Source organism: Phyllostomus hastatus, unplaced genomic scaffold, assembly GCF_019186645.2.
Source record: "Phyllostomus hastatus isolate PE091 unplaced genomic scaffold, TTU_PhHast_1.1 phas_contig_29, whole genome shotgun sequence".
Lineage (NCBI taxonomy): Eukaryota > Metazoa > Chordata > Mammalia > Chiroptera > Phyllostomidae > Phyllostomus > Phyllostomus hastatus.
The window spans coordinates 428608-450054 of record NW_025333835.1 but is presented as its reverse complement, the minus strand read 5'-3'; the positions used below and the strand labels follow the sequence as shown (position 1 = coordinate 450054).

At 36.7% G+C, this 21447-nt stretch overlaps 1 protein-coding gene across 1 annotated transcript in view; it reads left to right on the top strand.

Moving 5' to 3' along the window:
* Positions 1-21447, top strand: part of RB1 (RB transcriptional corepressor 1) — a 283425-nt gene that overhangs the window by 154498 nt on the left and 107480 nt on the right. The window contains exons 13-17 of the mRNA XM_045838956.1: positions 2470-2586; positions 3939-3995; positions 4075-4106; positions 4191-4267; positions 5303-5499. Coding sequence (XP_045694912.1) covers positions 2470-2586; positions 3939-3995; positions 4075-4106; positions 4191-4267; positions 5303-5499 — 480 coding nt within the window. The remainder of the gene's footprint in view (positions 1-2469; positions 2587-3938; positions 3996-4074; positions 4107-4190; positions 4268-5302; positions 5500-21447) is intronic.

Genomic DNA, 21447 nt, shown 5'->3' with positions numbered 1-21447 from the left:
GTTGGCTCTGTGTTTGTCTTTGGGTTTTGATTGTTGTTGGGTGTTTCTTTGGTGGGTCGTTACCACTAGCTGTTAACTGAGGGTTACTGTGTCCCCCACCTCTTGTATTTTGTAATGCTGATGAGGGCAGGTTGTGTTGAAGCTGTTTCTTCTGTGTGTACAAGGTTTTGAGGATTTCCTCTTGGTCTTGTTCAGATGTTTGTACTGGGTAGTTTCTCCTCTATTTAGTTGTATTTCCAGATAGGTGCTGGGTTGAGGTTAGTGTGGTTTCCACTCCCTCCTTCACCTTCTTCTGTTGTTATCTCTTGGTGGTTCCTTTGATGTTGTGTTTCCTCTTCCAGTGGGTATCCTGGTGTTCTCCCCTTCCACCTACTCTTTTTTGTGATCAGTTGAAGGGTGAAGACCAAATGATTTAAGACAGCCAAAGAGTATTCTATGATATTTACAGCAGCAGCTGGTAGAGAAGAGACAGAAGATCCTTTGGCTGTGTATAGTGTTAACTGTGGTATTCCATCCAACTAGCCACTTTTTAGAAAGGATGGAAAGAAGATAAGATTCTTGTTGGGTTGGGAAGGATTGTGAGTTGTATCTAGAAAGCAGTGAGTTTGTGGGAAGTCAGATTCTGAGATAAGATGAAAGTAAAGGATAGGAAATAGGTGTAGTGTGTGAGAGAATCGAATTAACCACTACAGTAATAGAATTCAGGAAACTGTGAAGTGGGCTAAGATCTGGGAGCGGTGTTGTGAAGTATTTACAATTGTATTAAACAGCTATTATTTACAATAATATTAGAGCAACAATCATGTGACAGAATGTATGTGATCTGGATAACAAGAATAGGGAGTATAGGACTTGAGTAGTGTGCTAATGGAACACAAGTGAAGTGAAGTACAGTAAATTAGCAATACACTGTGAAAGAGAGAACAGGGGAAACCTGTCAAATGATACAATATAACCAGCCAAGCAAAGAAGACTATACAGAAAGAAGAGGAATGCAAAAACACTATTAAAATAAAAGATGTAAGAACAATGAAAAAATAATAATACAAATATGCAATAATTTGCAGGTTCTCTGTAATAGCAAAGTGAAATTTGTCTCACTGTCTCAGCTGTTGGGATGCCCCCTCTTTGGGTCCAGCTCTGGTCTTTTCACAGTTCCAGGTTTGTTTATCTCACTTGTGGGTATTAAAAAAAGGAAAACAGAAGAAGAAAGAAGAGGTAAAATTGCAAAGAAAGGAAGAATGAATAAAAGAACAAAGAAGGAAAGAGAGGAAAAAGGAATTGAAAGATAAAATAATAATACAAATTAAAAAATAAAAATTACTTTAAAAAAAAGCATCTTGTTGGCTTCAAACTGGCCAAACCAGTTTTTCTGGTCTTGCTGGCTGGAGCAGGCTGAGTGGGGATTAGTATGGTTTCCTTCCTTCCAGACCTGCACTCAGTCAGCCTTATGGGCCCTCTCCCTAGAGCTAGCTTGGTGCCTTGGGTGTAGGATCCAGGCCTTCCTCAGAGCACACTTTCCCTGGGGGTAACGGCTATGGTCTGGGGTGCAGGTGCGCACACACTTGGCCAGGCTGCCTCATTTCCATGGGTTCAGGCATGCACCCTTCCCAGTGCTATGCGGGTGTGCAGAGCCTTTCCCAGCAACCTTCTGAGCAACCTTCTCTGCAACCTTACATGCAATCTTGGGATCACTGCTGGCTGGTTGGGGAGGAGGCTAGAGAGAGTGCTGCAGGGGAACTCCCCAAACAGCGTCTCTCTTTCCACTTTTTCTTTCAGAGAAATTCCTCCTACTTAAGCTTGCCACTCTGTACAACAGCCTGGCCTCTTGTACAGCCCAATTCTCCAGTCAGACCAGGGACTGTTGGGATCAGGGCCCATCACATCCCAACTCTCCCCAGCAGGTGCCCACAGACTCTGTGGGTGCTTACAGCCCCTGTGTGTTTGCCATTTAGTCCTTATTCCCCTCTCTGAGACTTCAAGCAACCAGGTCTCTCCCGGTGCTGCTCAAACCTTCTTTGGCTGGGGAGGGAGCAATTGACCTGGCTCTCTCTCAAGGACCCTGTGACAGACCTGGCAGGCACCAGGCCTGAGGGTGCAGCTGCCCTGGTCCCCGAGCTGGTCCCTGGGACTTTATTGTCCTGAAGCCCTCTCCTTACTGTCTGGTTTTTCAGTGTCTGCTACAATTTTGGGTCTCTTATTTTCATATATGCTGGGGTACTGTTGACTGTTTGCTCTGTTCCTCCATAGATTGGCTAGGTTTTTCTCCCGTGTGTAGGGGAAAGTGGAATCTGTTCCCTTCTACCTAACAGCCATCTTCCTCTAAAAATGGAATTCTTTATGTTCATTTTTTAGTAGTTTTTTATTTAGTTAGTGTGCAAGTGTTTTTGTGGAAATGTTTTTGCAGCATAAACAATATGTTAATTTTGATTAAAAACATTCTCAACATTTCTGTTTTCCTTCTTAAAGAATTGCACAGTGAATCCAATGGAAAGTATCCTGAAAAGAGTGAAGGACATTGGATACATCTTTAAAGAGAAATTTGCTAAAGCTGTGGGCCAGGGATGTATAGAAATTGGGTCACAGGTAACTTTAATTTTGATTACTGTGTTATATTTCAGATGCAACATCTGTCCAAACTGCATAAACACTATTATGATATTTTTCTGGTAGTATAAAATACTGGCAGACATTATATGTTAGCTACCCATATATGCTGTTATTTATGGAAATCTTTATGGGAAAATGATTCTCATTCCTATAAAATCTAAGTGTAAACATGCAGAAAATCTTAGAGAAATAGTAGGAATTTCTTAAAATCAAGGAAAAGAAAAATTTATAATCTTTGATGCTATTAAATATTTTTGCCTATGCTTTGACTTCTACATTTAGGAATATTTGTGAATGCATATATACTTGTATGAATGGGATTATATATGCCAGTTGTCAGTTATTTTAATATTTATTATTTAAAAAAATTTAAAACTAATAGAGTATGGGCACTGTATCAGAAACATCTGGTTTTACCATTTTGATTAGTCATTTAACTTCTCTGAAAGTCAGATTTTTATATTTGATGTTCTCTGTTGTATGGCATTAATGAGGTAATATATAAATGTATATTTGAAAACTGTATTCTCCTATATATATTTATTTCAGTGTAGTGAGTTTATATTTCAATGCCATACATATTTTAACCAATTATATTTAAATTTTAATTGAATTTATTGGGGTGACATTCGTTAGTGAAATCATATAGGTTTCATGGGTACATTCTTATAATACATTATCTGTATATTGTGTGTTTACCACTCAGGTCAAGCCTACTTCCATCACCAACTGTCCCTCCTTTCCTACCTGTAAAGTTCTTTTTGTTTGTACATGAAGTTTATGTTCATAATTTGAAATGAAAGAATATAGTTTGTGTTTGAACGTGTGTGTTCTGCATGTACATATCTCTAAAATTCGGTTATTTTTTGAACTAATGGGAACTAGTTATTAGGTTAAAATTTTTGCTGACAAGAGCGAAATCTGATTTTTGCCTTTGCCAATTTTATGGACAGAGTCCGTTCTGTAAATCCTAGACAGCTACCTTGAAAATACATATTCTAGGTTACAAAATGTATTACATTAGTGTGTAAAATAGTACCAAGCACACAAGTTTTATATATGCAAATAAATTTATATATATATAAATAAATTTAGACTGAAATGTAGTGAATGAAAACAAAGACTTCCCTCTTGATAATTTATTGGCAATGTTAGCTGTTGTTTTATACTTAAGTCTTGAGTTTTAAACAAGCTAGATTTCATTATTTCTTGGTAGCTATATTCCTAAGAAGGTTCAGAAATGTGTTTTAAGAGACACTTTAAAGAAATTAATAATTGTGATTTTCTAAAATAGTGGGATCTAATTATTATTTTATTCATATTTGTAGCGATACAAACTTGGAGTTCGATTGTATTATCGAGTAATGGAATCCATGCTTAAATCAGTAAGTAAAAAAGAAAATAATAAAAAAATTAATGCTGACATAAAAATGGTTTCAGTTAAACATTTTTTATTTGTTTTAGGAAGAAGAACGATTATCCATTCAAAATTTTAGGTAAACTTTTTAGTTTCAGTAAAAGAATTTTTTCTTTTTATAGAATGAAGTGTTTCAAAATCACTTTTTTTTTTATTTCTTTAGCAAACTCCTGAATGACAACATCTTTCATATGTCTTTGTTGGCATGTGCTCTTGAAGTTGTAATGGCTACATATAGCAGTAAGTTAAATTCTAGTAAATAAACATTTTAGTTTAATTTAAAGTTAAAAAAACATCAAAGATGTGATGAGTTTTTTGGGGGGAGGGGTGTCATTAAGGTGAGTAATGTATATTTTAAGTCAGTATGTTCTGAAGAATTTAAATGGTCACCATGAACTATTGATATTTAACTGGCTTATATTCTGAATTATGTCAGGTCATCTTGGGAATAGTATTTCACTAGGCTCCTATTCTGGGCTACACTGAATCCAGGAAATGTACCTATTGAAATCCCTTCAATTACTTGTAATTTCTAAGATTGTAAAATGCCAAAGGAATGAATACTAAGGAGCAGCATCCATTAATATGGAAGCACTGCTATAGATAGACTCTATGATTATGTGACCAAAGATTGGAGCTAGAACCTATGAGATAAACAGAAAGAGGCTACTGATAGTGTTTTTTATTTAATATAATTTTAAAGGTATTATTTTGCAAATAACATTGTAAATGTAAAAGAAGCTTTTGTGTGCAAAACTAAAGATTTATAAAAGGATACAAATACACAATAAAAGAGAAACTTAAGACACACATGAAAAATTGTGAATTCTCATTAATTACCAAGAAATGCACATTTAAAAGAGGTAACATTTTCTAAGTAATTAAATTAGCAAAATATTAAAGACTCTTTTCCTCCCCCAGCCAGGGATTAATGAGACAGTTAAAATGGGTATATTAATACATTGATGGGTTAGATATTAAACCTGTCCCTGATAAAAGTTTGGGAAATTTAAAGCTTTGAAAATTTGACATAAGCTATGAGCCCTCCTCAATCTAGGAAATCATATGAACATTTACACTCAAAATTTTGACAACTATTTTCTGGGAGTCTTGGGCTCCAAAATAAAAATTTAAAAAAAATCTGCTCTGAATAAAAACTTATGTTTAGTTTTTTATTGTTTTAATTTTTTGTTTGATAAAACCTTCCACCCTAAAATTATATAGTTTAAGGCATAACATTTCTTACCTAAGTTACATTTTTTCTTTCGTTTTTAGGAAGTACATCTCAGAATCTTGATACTGGAACAGATTTGTCCTTCCCATGGATTCTGAATGTACTTAATTTAAAAGCTTTCGATTTTTACAAAGTGATTGAAAGTTTTATCAAAGCAGAAGCCAACTTGACCAGAGAAATGATAAAACATTTAGAACGATGTGAACATCGAATCATGGAATCCCTTGCATGGCTCTCAGTAAGTAACTAGCTAAAATAAGTAAAGATATTTATATGCATTTGGCATATCTGCTAGTGAGAGATATTCGTTAAAATTAACCTCAAAAGCAAACGCAATTTAATGAATAATGTGATTTTAGTGTGTAGCCCAAGAATCAAGTAAAATTATTGTAGAATGGAGTTTTCTTTTATTTGAGCTTCCTTGACCATCTGATACAGTGGTTTATTTAGGAAAAACTTTTCTTGAAGTGTGGCATTTTAAAACACAGCTAAATTAGTATGGAGGTAATTTATTTAAAACAGAGGTGTCATGTTTGAAAATTTAAACATCTGCTCTTAAATTCCAACAAAATGTTAACATTTTAATTCACCTATTTTGATGATTTAAAAGTAGTTTTTTAAAATCAATTTTGTTGGATTTTTCCCATTGTTAAAAATAGTCCAAAAATGTACACTATTGTTTAATTATAGTTATTGCTTATAGATTATTTATAAGGCAGAAATTATATTCTCTAGTTATTCTATTTATAGCATATAAGCTATTGATAAGGTTTTGTTTTAGTAAAGGGCACAGTGTTTATGTAGTAATAGTAAAAAAGGTGAAGTTCCTCTGTTATGCCCCTTAAATATGCTTAGTTGAGTAAAGCTTTGTGAATCATCAGATTTGTAGATTAATGTAGAATTTGTTTCTTTTCAAACTGTGTTATATGCTAGTATGTATCTTTTCATTGATACCAGTATATAGAAATGGCAATGAAAAAATTAAGACTTTAGTTACATTAGAACTCTAATCTGTACGTGTAACCTTAATTTTAATTTTTGGATTTTTAAAAAACGTAATGGCTAAGAGATAACTTATTTCTTAGTGTTTTCTTGATTGCCAGATAGACAGTGGATAGAAAAAGAGGACAAGTTGTAAAAAAGATGTTACATTGCTATTCATTGAACTTAGTAACTCATTTATACAACTTTCACTTTATAAGAAAAGGAACAGTTAGGAGAAAATTCAGAGAGATTAAAAGTAGCAAAAATAAACAAACAAACAAATAAATAAAATACAGATTACTTTCAGAGGCTAATGTGCCCTCTCCTTGTACAAATTGAAATTAAGACATTTACTGTATCATCTGAAAGTGACTATTTCATTTCTTTTAGAGAATTACTTTTATTTCCCTCAGTAGGCCTCTCTGCTATATGCCTTGTATTCGGGTAGACAAAGTGAGGATACAGGAAAGACATGGACTTTGAAAATTTTGGAGGAAATAGTAGATATTTACTGTTTAAAAATTGTTGATGCTCAAGCCTATTAAATTAGTGCATTTTACAGTGTTCTGGAGATTCTAAACAATATTCCTTTACTTCTGAGTCTATTTGGAGAAAAAATGACATGCTCAAAGTCTGGCAAAGGTACATTTTGTTAATAACATGATGTAGATAGAAATCATCAACCTCTGAATTTGAAGTGTTATCCCTTGGGGATGAAATTACAGACACTTTTTATTGTTATATTTTTAAAGTTTGAATTTAAAAATCAACAGGTATTACCTGTCTAATCATAAAAAAATAGTGTGGTTGTGGGTAACTATGAAAATAAGTCATGCCACACAAATAGAGTACTGTAAATTTTTCCTGTGAGAATAATTGACATTTTAAAGAAGGGATATACTATAGATACATTTGAACTTCCACAGATTTTAAGTATTTTTTTAACTGAAGTGCAATGTATAGGCTGAAAAGTATATAGCACAAACTATAATTCAATGCATTTTTCACAAATTGAACACACCATGTTACCAATGCCCCTGATTTAGAATCAGAGCAAATTTTCCTAGTCTTTTGCTTCTATATCACAAGAATTTCTCATTAAACTCTAAATTGATAAAAACATATTTAAAATGTTGTACCTAGGGAAACATTAAGTGAGGTACTACTTACCCTCCCAAATAATTTACTGGAAGATTTTCAGTTTTATTTTTTGATATTTATTTTTAATTTTTAATTTTCAATTACAATTGACATTTAATGTTTTATTAGTTTCAGATATACAGCAATTTATGTAACTTAGGAAGTTATCCCCTTGATAAATGTAGAACCCATATGATACTATATTTAGTTATTACAGTATTATTGACTGTATTCCCTATTCTGTACTTTACATGCCTGTTTCTATTTTGTAATTGTCAATTTGTACTTCTTAATCATTCACCTTTTTTACCCAGTCCCATAAATTCCTTCCATCTGGCAACCATCAGTTCTGTATCTATGAGTCTGTTTCTGGTTGTTTGTTTGTTTGTTTGTCTGTTCTTCATATTACACATCTAAATGAAATCATATCATATTTTTCTTTCTCTATCTGACTTATTTAACTTAGTGTAATGCCCAGGACTATCCATGTTGTAAACAGTAAGATTTCATTATTTTATATGACTGAATAGTGTTTCATTGTATATATGTATGAGATCTTTATCCATTCATCTTTTATTCCATTTGCTTTTTTAAATTATATTTTATTGATTATGCCATTACAATTGTCCTGGTTCCCCATCTTTGCTCCCCCTCCACCCAGCATCCCCATTCCTTCAGGAAATCCCAATACCATTGTTCATGTCCATGGGTCATATGTGTAAGTTCTCTGACTACTCCATTTCCTGTACTGTACTTGACATCCCCAAGGCTATTCTGTAACTATCTATTTGTATTTCTTAATCCCATCACCTCTCCACCCATTCTTCCACACTCCCCTATAATCTGACAACCATCAAAATGTTTGTATCCATGATTCTGTCTCTGTTCCTCATGTTTGCTCAGTTTGTTTTTTAGATTCAATTGTTGATAAATTTGTATTTTTTGCCCTTTTATTGTTCATAGTTGTGATCTTTTTCTTTAAAAAGTCCCTTTAACATTTCATATAATAACGGTTTGGTGATGAACTCCTTTAGTTTTTTCTTGTCTGCAAAGTCCTTTATCTGCCCTTTGATTGTAAGTTATAGCTTTGCTGGGTAAAGCAATCTTGGCTGTAGGTCCCTGCTTTTCATGACTTTGAATATTTCCTACCAGTCCCTTCTGGCCTGCAAAGTTTCTTTTGAGAAATCAGCTGACAGTATTGAGGGAGCTTCCCTGTACATAACTAACTTCTCTTGCTGCTTTTAAGATTCTCTCTTTATCTTTAAGCTTTGGCATTTTAATTATGATGTGTTTTGGAGTGGGCCTCTTTGCTTCCACCTTGTTTGTGACTCTGTGCTTCTTGGACTTGCATGTCTATTTCATTCACCAAATTGGAGAAGTTTTCTTTCATTATTTTTCAAATAAACTTCCCGTTTCTTGTTCTTCCTCTTTGTCTGGCACCACTGTGATACGAATGTTGGACCTCTTGAAGTTGTACCAAAAACTGCTTATAGTATTCTTGTTTTTTGGATTTGTTTTCCTTCTTCTGGTTCTGATTGGTTGTTTTTTGCTTCGTTATGTTCCAAGTCATTGATTTGATTCCTGGCTTCATCCACTCTACTGTTGTTTCCCTGTAAATTGTTTTTTATTTCAATTAGTGTATCCTTCATTTCTGACTGGGTCTTTTTTATGCTGTTGAGGTCCTCAATAAGTTCCTTGGGCATGCTTATAGCCAATATTTTGAACTTTGCATATGATAGCTTGCTTATCTCCATTTTATTTAGCTCTTTTTCTGGAGTTTCGATCTGTTCTTTCATTTGGACCGTTTCTTTGTCTCCTCATTTTGGCAGCCTCATTGAGTTCATTTCTATGTATTAGATAGATCTACTTTGAGTCTGTCTTGGTAGTGTGGCTTAATTTAGTAGATGTCCTGTAGTGTCCAGTAGCACAGCCTCCCCTGTCACCCAAGCTGGGTTCTGGAGGTGTGCCCTTCATGTGGACTATCTACACCCTCCTCTTGTACACCCAAGCCTCAAGTTGAGGCTTGGTTGCTGTTGGCAGATTGGTGGGAGGGATTTAACCTTAACACCAACCTTTGCCCTCCATGGAGGATCAGCTGTGCAGGAGCTGGGTAGCAGTGCTCTGACGTGATCTGTAGCTGTCAACTGGGTGCATTGACTCTGGGGTTCCTGGGTGGTACAGGCCAAGGTCAGCTCCCACCTGTGTTTTGCCTGGAGCCACCCTGCCTGAGCTATAAAGCAATCTGAGATGGCTGCTAATTGTGCTGGGCTTGGAGTTTTTCAGGTGAAACCAAGCTGTGAAGCTAGGCTGGCTAATGCTAGTGCCAGTACCTGAGGCTCACTGAGGCCAGCACTTCCTTTTTTGATAGGGTTTAGGAAGTTGTGAAGTATTAGCCAAGACTAGCCTTTCATATGGAAAAGCAGCTTGGGTGGGCCTGTGAGTTGGGTGGGGTGGAGTATCTGGTGGATGTCCAAGGCAGGTAAAACAGTGTTAGCCAAGCTGATGGAGTCTCAGACATGGTACCAGCTTGGGGACTCTGTTGGGGGGAGGATTTAGAAAAGGGACAATGGCCTCTGTTTGCCTTGATGCGAGACACTTCAGTTTCTCCATGCATACTACTGGAGCCTTTCAAACTGCTACCCTGGTCCTGGAGATCAGAGGGAGTGAATCTGAATAGGTGAGTCTGTGTGTGGGTTCTTTAAGAGGAACTGCTTGGGGCTCCAGAAGTTTCTTTCACCAATTCAATCCCAGCCGGTTTTTGCAGCCAGAAGTTGTGGGGATGTGTTTACTGGTATTAGAACCCAGTATGTATGGGGGGCTGTGTGTGGGCCTGGGACTCCTCACTCCTGAGATATCCCTCCCAACTTTTAATACTCTATACCAGGGTGAGGTACCAACCCATTCCACATCTGCACCCCTCCTATCAGGTTGTCTGGATGGATGTGTTTTCTCTAATTCCATACTTGTCAGACTTCCATTCAGCTCAATACTGATGTTTCTTTTTTTTTTTTAAGATTTTTATGTATTTATTTATTTTTAGAGAGGAAAGGGAGGGAGAAAGAGACAGAGAGAAACATCAATGTGCGGTTGCTGGGGGTCATGGCCTGCAACCCAGGCATGTACCCTGACTGGGAATCGAACCTGCGACACTTTGGTTCGCAGCCCGTGCTCAATCCACTGAGCTACGCCAGCCAGGGCAATACTGATGTTTCTAAGTGATGGATGTACTATATCTAGTTGTAATTTTGATGTGGTTGTGTGAAGATAATGTCATGTCTGCTTCTGCTGCAATCTTGACTGGAAGTTCAATCCATTTACATTTAAAGTATTTATTGATAATATGTAGTTATTGCCATTTTGTGAGTTATTTTCTGATTGTTTTTGTAGTTCTTTTCTGTTCCTTTCTTACCTCTTTCTCTTTTGATGCATTTGGTGGCTTTCTGTAGTGTTGTGTTTGAATTATTTTCTCTCTATTTCTTTTAATATCTCTCTTGTAGATTTAAGTTTATAATTGCCAGGTGCTTCATATAGACCAAACTGTGTTTATAGGAGTCTATTTTAAGTTGATGGTTGCTTACATTGGAACATGGGCTAAAATCACTAACATTTTTACTTACCCACTTCATATTTGTTTTTGAAATTATTTGTACTTCTTTTGTATATGTGTTTATAATACCCCTTAATTTACTGGTATAATTGCTCATAATCTTCCTAATTTTGCCTTTTAACATTTGTACTAGCTTTCTTCTTGGTTGCTACACTGCTTTTGTTATGTGTTTGCCTCTGTTGGTGAGAATTTTTTTCTGATAATTTCTTACTAATATTTTTGATTATTTGTTTTTCTTCTTAAGGAAGTATCTTTAACACTTCTTGTAATATTGGATTGGTGGTGATGAACTCCGGCAGCTTTTTCTTGTCTGGGAAGCTCTTTATCTATCCTACTATTTTATTCTTCATTTATTTTATTTTATTTTATTTTTTATTTATTTTATTTATTTTATTTTATTTATTTTATTTTATTATTTTATTTTATTATTTTATTTTATTTTACTTCATTTTATTATTTTTTTATTATTTTTGTTCAAATACAGCTGTCTGCCTTTTACCTGCACCCCAGTGATCCCCACACCCCTCCTGTATTCCACCACTCCTTGGTTTTGTCCATGTGTCCTTCATAGTTGTTCCTGAAAACTCTTCACCCTTTTCCCCCCTTACCCCCTCCCATCTCCCCTCTGGTTGTTGTCCATTTGTTCTTAATTTCAGTCTCTGGTTATATTTTGCTTCCTTGTTTGTTTTGTTGATTAGGTTCCACTTCGAGGTGAGATTATATAGTATTTTTCTTTCACTGCCTGGCTTATTTCACTTAGCATAATGCTCTCCAGTTCCATCCATGCTTTTGCAAAGGGTAGGAGCTCCTTTCTTTCTGCTGTGTAGTATTCCACTATGTAAATGTACCATGGTGTTTTGATCCATTCATTTCCTCACGGGCACTTACGTTGCTCCCAGCATTTAGCCATTATGAATTATGCTGCTATGAACATTTGAGTGCATAGGTTCTTTTGGATTGGTGTTACATGGTTCTCAGGAAATAATCCCAGCAGTGGAATTGCTGGGTCAAAAGGCAGTACCATTTTTAGTTTTCTGAGGCAATTCCCACTGTTTTCCACAGTGGCTGCACCAGTCTGCAATCTTACCAGCAGTGCACTAGGGTTCCCTTTTCTCCACATCCTCTCAAACACTTGCTGTTTGTTGCTTTATGATGGCCATTTTCACTGGTGTGAAGTGGTATCTCAATATGGTTTTAATTTGCATCTCTCTGATGGCTAGTGATGCTGAGCATCTTTTCATGTGTCTCTGAACCCTTTGTATGTCCTCCTTAGAGAGGTGTCTGTTCTCCAAATGCTTTGCCCATTCTTTAACTGGGTTTTTTGTCTTCCTAGAGGGGAGTCCTGTGAGTTCTTTATACATTTTGTAGATCAAACCCTTGTCTGAGGTATCAGTGGTAAATATGTTTGCCCACATGGTTCATTTTGTTTTCATTTTAATACTGTTTTCTTTAGTCGTGCAGAAGCTTTTTATTTTGATGAGATCCCATTTGTTTCTTCTTTCTTTTATGTCCCTTGTTTTTGGAATATCTGAGATTCCCCTGTCTATGTTCTCCTGAAGGATTTTCATGGTGTCACATCTTATATTTCAATCTTTTATCCACCTTGAATTTATTTTTGTGTATAGTATAAGTTAGTGATTTTCATTATTTTGCATGTAGCTGTCCAGTTCTCCCAACACCATTCGTTGAAGAGGCTATTTTTACTGCATTTTATGCTTCTGCACCTTTTGTCAAGTATTAATGAACTGTAGAGACTTGGGTTTATTTCTGGGCTCCCTATTCTGTTTCATTAGTCTATGTGTCTGCTCTTAAGCCAGTATCAGGCTGTTTTGATTACAGTGGCCTTGTAATTCAGGTTGATATCAGGTATTGTGATTCCTCCTAATTTTTTCTCCCTTCTCAAAATTTCTGCTGCTATTTGGAGTCATTTATGATTTCATATAAATTTTTGAAATGTTTGTTTTATGTCTGTGAAATATGCCATTGGTACTTTAATAGATATTGCATTGAATCTATATATAGCTTTAGGTAGTATAGACATTTTGATGATACTAATTCTTCCAATCCATGAACATGATATATGCTTCCTTTTGTTTGTGTCTTCCTTAATTTTTCTCTTCAGTGTTCTGTAGTTTTCTGAGTACAGATCCTTTACCTCTTTCCTTATGTTTATTCCTAGGTATTTCAGTTTTCTTGTTGCTATATCAAATGGGATTTTTTTCCTGATTACTGCCTCTGATAATTCATTATTGGTATACAAAAATGCCTTTGATTTCTGAATATTGACTTTGTATTCCACTGTTCTGCCAAATTCATTTATTAGGTCAAACAGTTGTTGGCCGAGTCTATAGGATTTTCTATGTACACTATCATGTCATCTGCAGACAATGACAGTGTTGTTTCTTCCTTTCCAGTTTGGATGCCTTTTATTTCCTTTTCTTGTCTGATTGCTGTGGCTAGGACTTCCAATATTATGTTGAATAGAATTGGTGTAAGTGGACAACCTTGTCTTGTTCCTGCTCTCATTGAGTAAGTTTTTAGTTTTTTCTCATTGAGTATGATGTTGGCTGTAGCTCTCTCATATATGACCTTTATTATGTTGAGGAATGCTCCCTCTATTCCCATTTTGCTGAGTATTTTAATCATAAAGGGGTGCTGTAACTTACCAAATGCTTTTTCCACATCTATTGATATGATCATTTGATTTTTGTCTTTGCTTTTGTTTATGTGATGTATTGCATTTATTGATTTGTAAATGTTGTACCATCCTTGCATCCCTGGGATGAATCCCACTTGATCATGGTGTGTGATCTTTTTAATGTATTGCTGGATGCAGTTTGCCAGTATTTTGTTGAGGATTTTCGTGTCTATATTCATTAGCGATATTAGCCTCAAGTTTTCTTTCTTTGTTGTGTCTTTATCTGGTTTTGGGATTAAGATGATGGTGGCTTTATAAAAAGAGTTTGGGAGTCTTTCATCTTCTTGGATTTTTTGGAATAGTCTGTGAAGGATAGGGGTTAGCTTTTCCTTAAATGCTTTGTAGAATTCTCCTGTGAAACCATCCATTCCAGGGCTTTTGTGTGTTGGGAGTTTTTTGATTACTGCTTCAATTTCATATGCTGTTATTGGTCTGTTCAGGCTTTCTGCTGCTTCTTCATTGAGTTTTGGAAGATTATGTTTTTCTAGAAATGTGTCCATTTCACCTAGGTTTTCAAATTTCTTGGCATTTAGTTCTTTGTAGTCATTTCTTACAATCCTTTGTATTTCTGTGGTATCAATTGTAATATCTCCTTTTTCATTTCTAATTTTGTTTATTTGGGTCCTTTCTCTTTTTTTCTTGGTAATTCTGTAAAGGCTTGTGGATTTTGGATATCTTTTCAAAGAACCAGCTCCTGGATTCATTGATCCTTAGAATTGTGCTTTTAGTCTCTGTTACTTAATTCTCTTCTTACTTTGGTTATTTTCTTCCTTCTACTTGTTCTGTGCTGTTGCTTGTTTTTCTTTGAGTTCTTGTAGGTTAGGGTTAGGTTACTTATTTGAAATGTTTCTATCTTTTTCAGGTAGGCCTGTATGGCTGTGAACTTCCGTCTCAGGACTGCCTTGGCTGTGTCCCATAGTTTTGGTTTATTGTGAGTTCATTTCATTTGTTTCCAGAAACTTTCTGATTTCTCCCTTAATCTCATTCTTGACTCATTCATTGTTTAATAGCATGCTATTCAATCTCCATGAATTTGAGTGTTTCTGAGTTTTGTACTTGAGATTGGTTTCTAGTTTCAGTCCCTTGTGGTCAGAGAAAATGGTTGCTCTGATTTCAAGTTTCTTGAATTGGTTGAGGATTGTTTTGTATCCTATTGTGTGGTCTGTCTTTGAAAATGTCCATGTACATTGGAAAAGAATGTGCATATAGCTTCTTTGGGATGAACAGCTCTCTATATATCAGTTAAATCCATTTGATCTAGGGTTTTGTTCAATGCCACAGTGTCTTTGTTGATATTTTGTTTGGAAGATCTATCCATTTTTGGCACTGGGATATTAAAATCCCCTACTATAATAGTGTTGCTGTCTATATCTTCGTTGATGTCTTCCACGATTTTCCTTATTATTTGGTTGCTCCTATATTGGGTGCATATATGTTTATAATATGTATGTCTTCTTGGTGGATTCTTCCCTTGAGTGTTATGAAGTGTCCTTCTGGGTCTCTTTTTATGGCCCATGTTTTGAAGCTTATTTTGTCTTATATGAGTATTGCTTCCCCACCCCCAACTTTTCTTTCCTGTCCATTTGCTTGGAATATTTTTTTATTCAACCATTCACTTTCAGTCTATGTAGGTCTTTTGTTCTGAGGTGGATGTCTTATAGGCAGTATATGTGTGGATCATGTTTTCTTGTCCATTCAGCTACTTTGTATCTTTTGTTGGAGCATTTAATCCGTTAATATTTAAGATTATTATTGTAGTATTCGTTCATTTTCTCCCTTTGTATCTATGTTCCTCTCTCTCTCACTCCTTTCCTTTTCTTCTTATAGTAGTCCCTTTAGTAAATCTACAAGATTTACTTGTAGAGGAACACAGCTAGGAAATCAGCCCTACAAGGGCTGGTTTGGTGGAGATGTATTGTTTCAGCTTTTTTTTGTCTGGGGAAATCCTTATCTTACCTTCCATTTTAATTGAGATCCTCTATGAGTAGAGTAATCTTGGTTGCAGGCCTTTGTTTTTCATTATTTGGTATATCTCTTGCCATTCTCTCCTTTATTGGAGTGTTTTTGTTGAGAAATCAGTTGCTAGCCTTATCGGAGTTCCTTTGTATGTTACTTCTGGTTTCTTCCTTGGTGCTTTTAAGATTCTCTCTTTGTCTTTAATACTTGTCATTTTAAATATAATATGTCTTGGAATAGGCCTCTTTGGGTTCATCTTGATTGGGACTCTCTTTGCTTCTTGAACTTGCGTGGTTTTTTCCTCTCCATGGAAAGTTTTTTGTCATTATCTTTTCAAATAGGGTTTCTATGCCTTGTTCCTTTTCTTCTCCTTCTGGTATTCCTATAATTCAAATGTTGTTGCGTTTCATGTTATCTTGGAGTTGCTTTAAGCTATCTTCATATTTTTTTAGTCTTTTTTCATGCAGTTGCTCTGCCTGAGTGTTTCTTTCCACTTTGTCTTCCTGCTTCATTCAGCCTGCTTGTAATTCCTTCCAGGGTGTTTTTATTTCTGAGATTTTATTGTTCATTTCTTCCCAGTTTTTGTTTATAGTTTATATTTTCTTTTTCATACTGTCATAATTCTCACTCAGTTCCTTGTAGTTGTCTGTGAGTTCCTTGAGCATCCTTATAACCATTCTTTTGAACTCTATATCTTATAGTTTGCTTGCCTCTATTTCCTTTAGCTCTTTTAGTGGGGCTCTTCCATTGCTTTTTATTTTAGGTTCTTTTTTTGTCTCCCCAATTTATGTGACTCTTTGTGTTTGTTTCTGCACTTCCTGATGTTTGTTTTTGCTAGCTATCTTTGTAGGGTGAATTTTTGAGGTAGGAATTCTGTGGATTTCAGTGGTGTGGTCTCTGATCTCCTTGTCTGAGATCACTCTGAGAAAAACACTCTAGTTTTTCCCTTTCTTCTGTTTGTGTGGGCTCTCTTGTTGTATTTGGGTTTTTTTGTTGTTGTTGTTGGTTCCTTTGTTGATGGTTTTTCTCCTCCAGCAGGTATACTGGTGTTCCCAGCTCCCACATATGTGATGAGTGGCAGCGAGTAGGCAAAATGGATTAAGATAGCTGGAGAGCATTCTATGGGATTTAAAATATCAAACACTATACTTATACTATACTTATACTTTGGATAAGTGTAGTGCTAACTGTGATATTTCACCCAACAAACCACTTTTGATAAGAGGTGAAAGAGAGATAAGACTCCTGTTAGAGGGGTGGAGGATTATAACCTGAATCCAAAAAACAGAGTGCTTGTATAAGGTTAGATGATGAGATACAGTGAGAGTAAAGGATAGAAACTAGGCATAGTGTGCAAGAGAATAGAGTTAACCACAACAGTAATAAAGTTCAGGAATATAGTGAAATGGACTAAGGTCAGGGAGGGGTGTTGTATAGTATTTACATTTGTATGGGACAACAATTATTTATAATAGTACTGGAACAAAAATAATATGACAGGAAATATATGATTTGGATAACAAGAATAGAAAGTACACGATTGAGAGTAGTGTATAATTGGGACACGAGTGAAGTGAAAGAAATAAAATTAAAATACAACATGAAAGAGAGAATAAGGAAAACCAGTCAAACAATGCAATTTAACAGAGAAATAAAATGAAGAAAACTAAATACAAAGAAGAGAAATAAAAAATGCTAATAAAAGAATTAAAAATAATAAAAACAATAACAATGCAAATGAACAATATAATGCCAGTTCTGTACGATAGCAAAGTCAAATTTGTGTTAGTTTCTGAGTTGTTGGGTTTAGCCTTATGCCCCTTGTTTGGATCTGTCTCTGGACCTTTCACAGCTCCAAGTCTTATTGTTTCACTTGGTGGAAGAAAAAAAAAGAGAGAGAGAAGAAAAAGAAATAAGCCTCCTCTTGACTTTAAACCTGTTGAGTGAGTTCTGCTGGTCATCCTGGATGCCTCAGAAAGAGGGGAGTTGGGCTTCGATTTTCTCCCTTCCTATGGTTTTGCAAAGATGGGGGCCAGGTCTGGGCTGCAATATTCACAGCACTTGGCCAACCCCCAGCTCAGGTCCTCTGTGAGCTGCGGTGCCCTCACCATCTATCTATGCCAGGCCTGCTCTTTCAATCCACCAGTTGAGTTGAGGTCTGTGCGGTGTGCTTCTTCCTTGCTCTTTGTGAGCCCACCATGGCTGGAGTCCACTTCTAGGTAAAGAGCACCAGTCAGTTGCTGGGCGCTCAGTGCCACTCAGCCTTTGGGTGAGCATCGTGAGTCCAGCTTGCACTTGGCTCAAATCAGCTTTGGTGCGAGTGGTACAGGTAGCAGTTATACTCAGCCACAGGGTGAACAGCGCCCTTCAGCCTTCAGGCTAGTGGCTTGGCTCAGCTGCCAGGCTAGCTGCAGGAGTGAAGTGCAGGCACAGGGGCTCAAATCTGCTGTCCTGTGAGCAGCCCCAAGCCAAGCATGGGGCGCAGCTCAAATCACCCTTGGGAGGAGCCAGCTGCTGCTTGAGAGTTCCTTACAAAGTGGCTGCAAGTTTTTTTGGTTTTGTTTTGTTTTGTTTTTTGAGTAAAAGCCTCTGTTTAAGCCCACCATTCTTAACAAGCACCCGGCTTTTCACACAGCCCAACTTTCTAAACAGACTGAAGACTATCGGGGTCAGGGTCTAACATGGCCCAACTCTTCTTCCTTCTCCAGGTGTCTCCCAGCTCCCCAGTTTCTCTGGTAGTGACCTAGCCAGCATCCACAATCCCAGCAGGTAAACACCACCTCTGAGTGTCTCTATTCTCCCCAGCAACTTCCCACTTCCAGGTCCCTCCTCGTGCTGGCCTGCCCTTCCTGCTCTGGAGGGGAGGGTAGGTGATCTAACTCTCCTCCAAGTATCCCACAGCAGGCGCTGGGTGGGGGATCACAGTGGCCTAGGTCCCTGTGTAGATCCTAGGGATCTTAGTGTCCCAATGCAGTCTCCTCACTGTTTGTTTTTCAATGCCCTTCACAATTTTTGGCCTCCAAATTTCATATAAGCTGGGATTCCATTGGCTGTTCATTCTGTTCCTCAGAAGATTGGATAGGTGTTTCTATGAGAAGTGGGCTCGGCTCCCACCTACCTTGCCACCATCTTCCATCTCTATCCTATGATTCTATGTTATCACTGAAGAGAGTAATCTTGGTTATAGTTCCACGCTTTTAATCACTTTGAATATTTCTTGCCAGTTTCTTCTGGCCTGCAAAGTTGTAGTTGGGAAATTAGCTGACAGTCTTAAGGAAGTTTCCTTGTAGGTAAATAACAGCTTTTCTTTTTCTGCTTTTAAAATTCTGTCCTTGTCATGGCATTTTAATTGTTATTTGTCTCAGTGTGGGTATATTTGGTTTATCTTGTGTGAGATTCTTTGTGCTTAACGGACTTATATGTCTATTTCCTCCACCAGGTTAGAGAAGTTTTCAGTTATTATTTTTTCAAATAAGTTTTCAATCACTTTCTCTCTCTCTCTCTTCTTCTATTACTCCTATAATGTGAATGTTGTTATGCTTGATGTTGTCCTAAAGGTCCCTTATACCATGGAGCCCAAATCTCTGGGCTGCAGATTGGTACCCATCCATTGTCTGTTAGGAACCAGGCCACACAGCAGGAGGTAAGTGGCAGGCGAGCAAGGGAAGCTTCCCTCAATATTATGTTGGAAAATTGCCTTCCACTAAACCAGTCCCTATTGTCAAAAAGGGTGAAGATAGCTGCCTTAGCCTCATTTTAAAATATTATTTTTTCTTTTTACTGTTTTGATTGGGTGTGTTCTGTTACCTTGTCTTTTAAATCACTGATTCACTCTGCCTCATCTAATCCAATGTTGATTCCACCTAATGTATTTTTTTCATTTCAGTTACTGTATTCATTTCTGTTTCTTTATGGTGTCTGTGTCCCTTTTTATGTTTCCTATTTTGTGGTATAAGATCATCTACTCATTCCTTAAGTTGATTGAGCAGCCTTATAAGCAGTATTTTCAACTCTGCATATGATAGATTGTTTTGGGAGGGTGGTTTTGAGTTTTGTTGTGTTTTTTTCATTTGGGACATGTTTCTTTGTGTCTTCATTTTGGCTGCCTTCCTGTGTTTGTTTCTGTTTATTAGGTAGATCTGCTACATGGAGATACCTCAGAGCGGCCTTATGTAGGAATTATCCTGTGAGGCCCAGTGGTGTAATATCTCTGTTCTGCAGTGTGGGCCCAGGCCTGCTGTTTGTGTGGATTAGCCTCTGAAAGAAGTTTGGGCTGGTACATGAATTAGGTGTGGTGGGATCTCAGGGAATCAATAGGGTGGAGTGAGAATGGTATTAGCCCTGTAGATGGAGACTCAGATTTGTTGGTGTCCACCTTCTCCTGCAGGCTGTGTGGAGGGAGAACTCAATAAAGGAACAATGGTACCTGACAGCGCTTTAGTTTTAGAGAAACTCCAGTCCTTGCCCTGAATCCAGATGATACAGTTTCCCCCTGTACATCCCTGATGTTTTTTGAGCTACTGTCCCTTCTCTGGAGCTTAGGGCAAGTGTTTATGAGTGAGTGAGGATGTGCTAGAGTCCTATAATAGGATCTTTGGGTCAACAACAGCCTATTATCTCACTGGACTGAGTTCCTGCTGATTTTCACAGTCAGCTGTTGTGGGGACTCCCCTTCCCAGCACTGGTGGTCTGGGCTGGGGTTGCTGATGTGGTGCTGGGACACCTCACTCCTCAGTGTGGGCCTCCATAAATGAAATATCCCTCTTGATTCTTAACCTCCATATGTGGGTATATTCTTGGTTAAAGGAATTCTGTTTGGCTAGCCTTCAGGTGGTTCTCTAGGGCAGTTTTTTTTTAATAATTGTAATTTTGATGTTTTAATATGATTTTTTACCCTTCTATGGAGATTATTACCTGAAGGTAGCTTAGACTGCCTCCAACTAGACTCTTAGCCTGGTGTTGATTGGAGAGAATTCTAAGGGTCAGTTCCATGTGGCTTCTTTATAGCCTTAGTTACAGGAGTTCTGTTCAGCTATTCTTCAGGTATTTCACAATAGTGATTATTCTATAATTTAGTTGAATTTTGATTACAAGAGTAATCACATCTTTGTATTTTTAATGATTTCATGGGGAAAGGGTTCAACAACTTTGCTTTGACAATCTTGAGAAATAATAAATCTGGAACAAAGTAAGTTTAAGAAGGAATAAACACACTTCTGTTTCTTTTTACCTCAGAGATGTTAACAGGCAATATATGAATATAAAATGTAAATAATTTATTGAAAAATGTAGTGAAATCTTGTTCTCTGGAAATTTGGAGTATTAGAGGTGATTTAGAATAAGCTATACCTAAGTTTTAGATTAAATGACTTCTAGGTGTTCAGTCTTCTTCAATCTCTTAAGAGTTTGTTATGCCAGCAGATGATGAAGAAGTAAGATTAGGATAATTTACTTTCAGTAATTTGAATGTTTATCAGATTTTTTCAATAAAATCTTTATAAACCCCAATGTACCAGGTACTTTTATTCTCCTAATGGTCTCTCTTTCCTGGGCTTTTATGGACTTTTCCTGTTGACCTCCCCACATCTCTAGCTACTTTAACACTTTCTGTCATGTAGCCAAAGAGGTCTTTTTTAATGCAGATCTAATCATGCTGATTTCTCAGATTAAAAGCCTTTTGCATCCAGTAATGAGAGAGAAGAATCCTACCATATGACTCCCTGCAAAAAAAAATAGCTATAAAACCTGTGCACAGTACAGGAAGCTACTGTCTGAAATCACTGGAAAAGAAGAGTAGACAG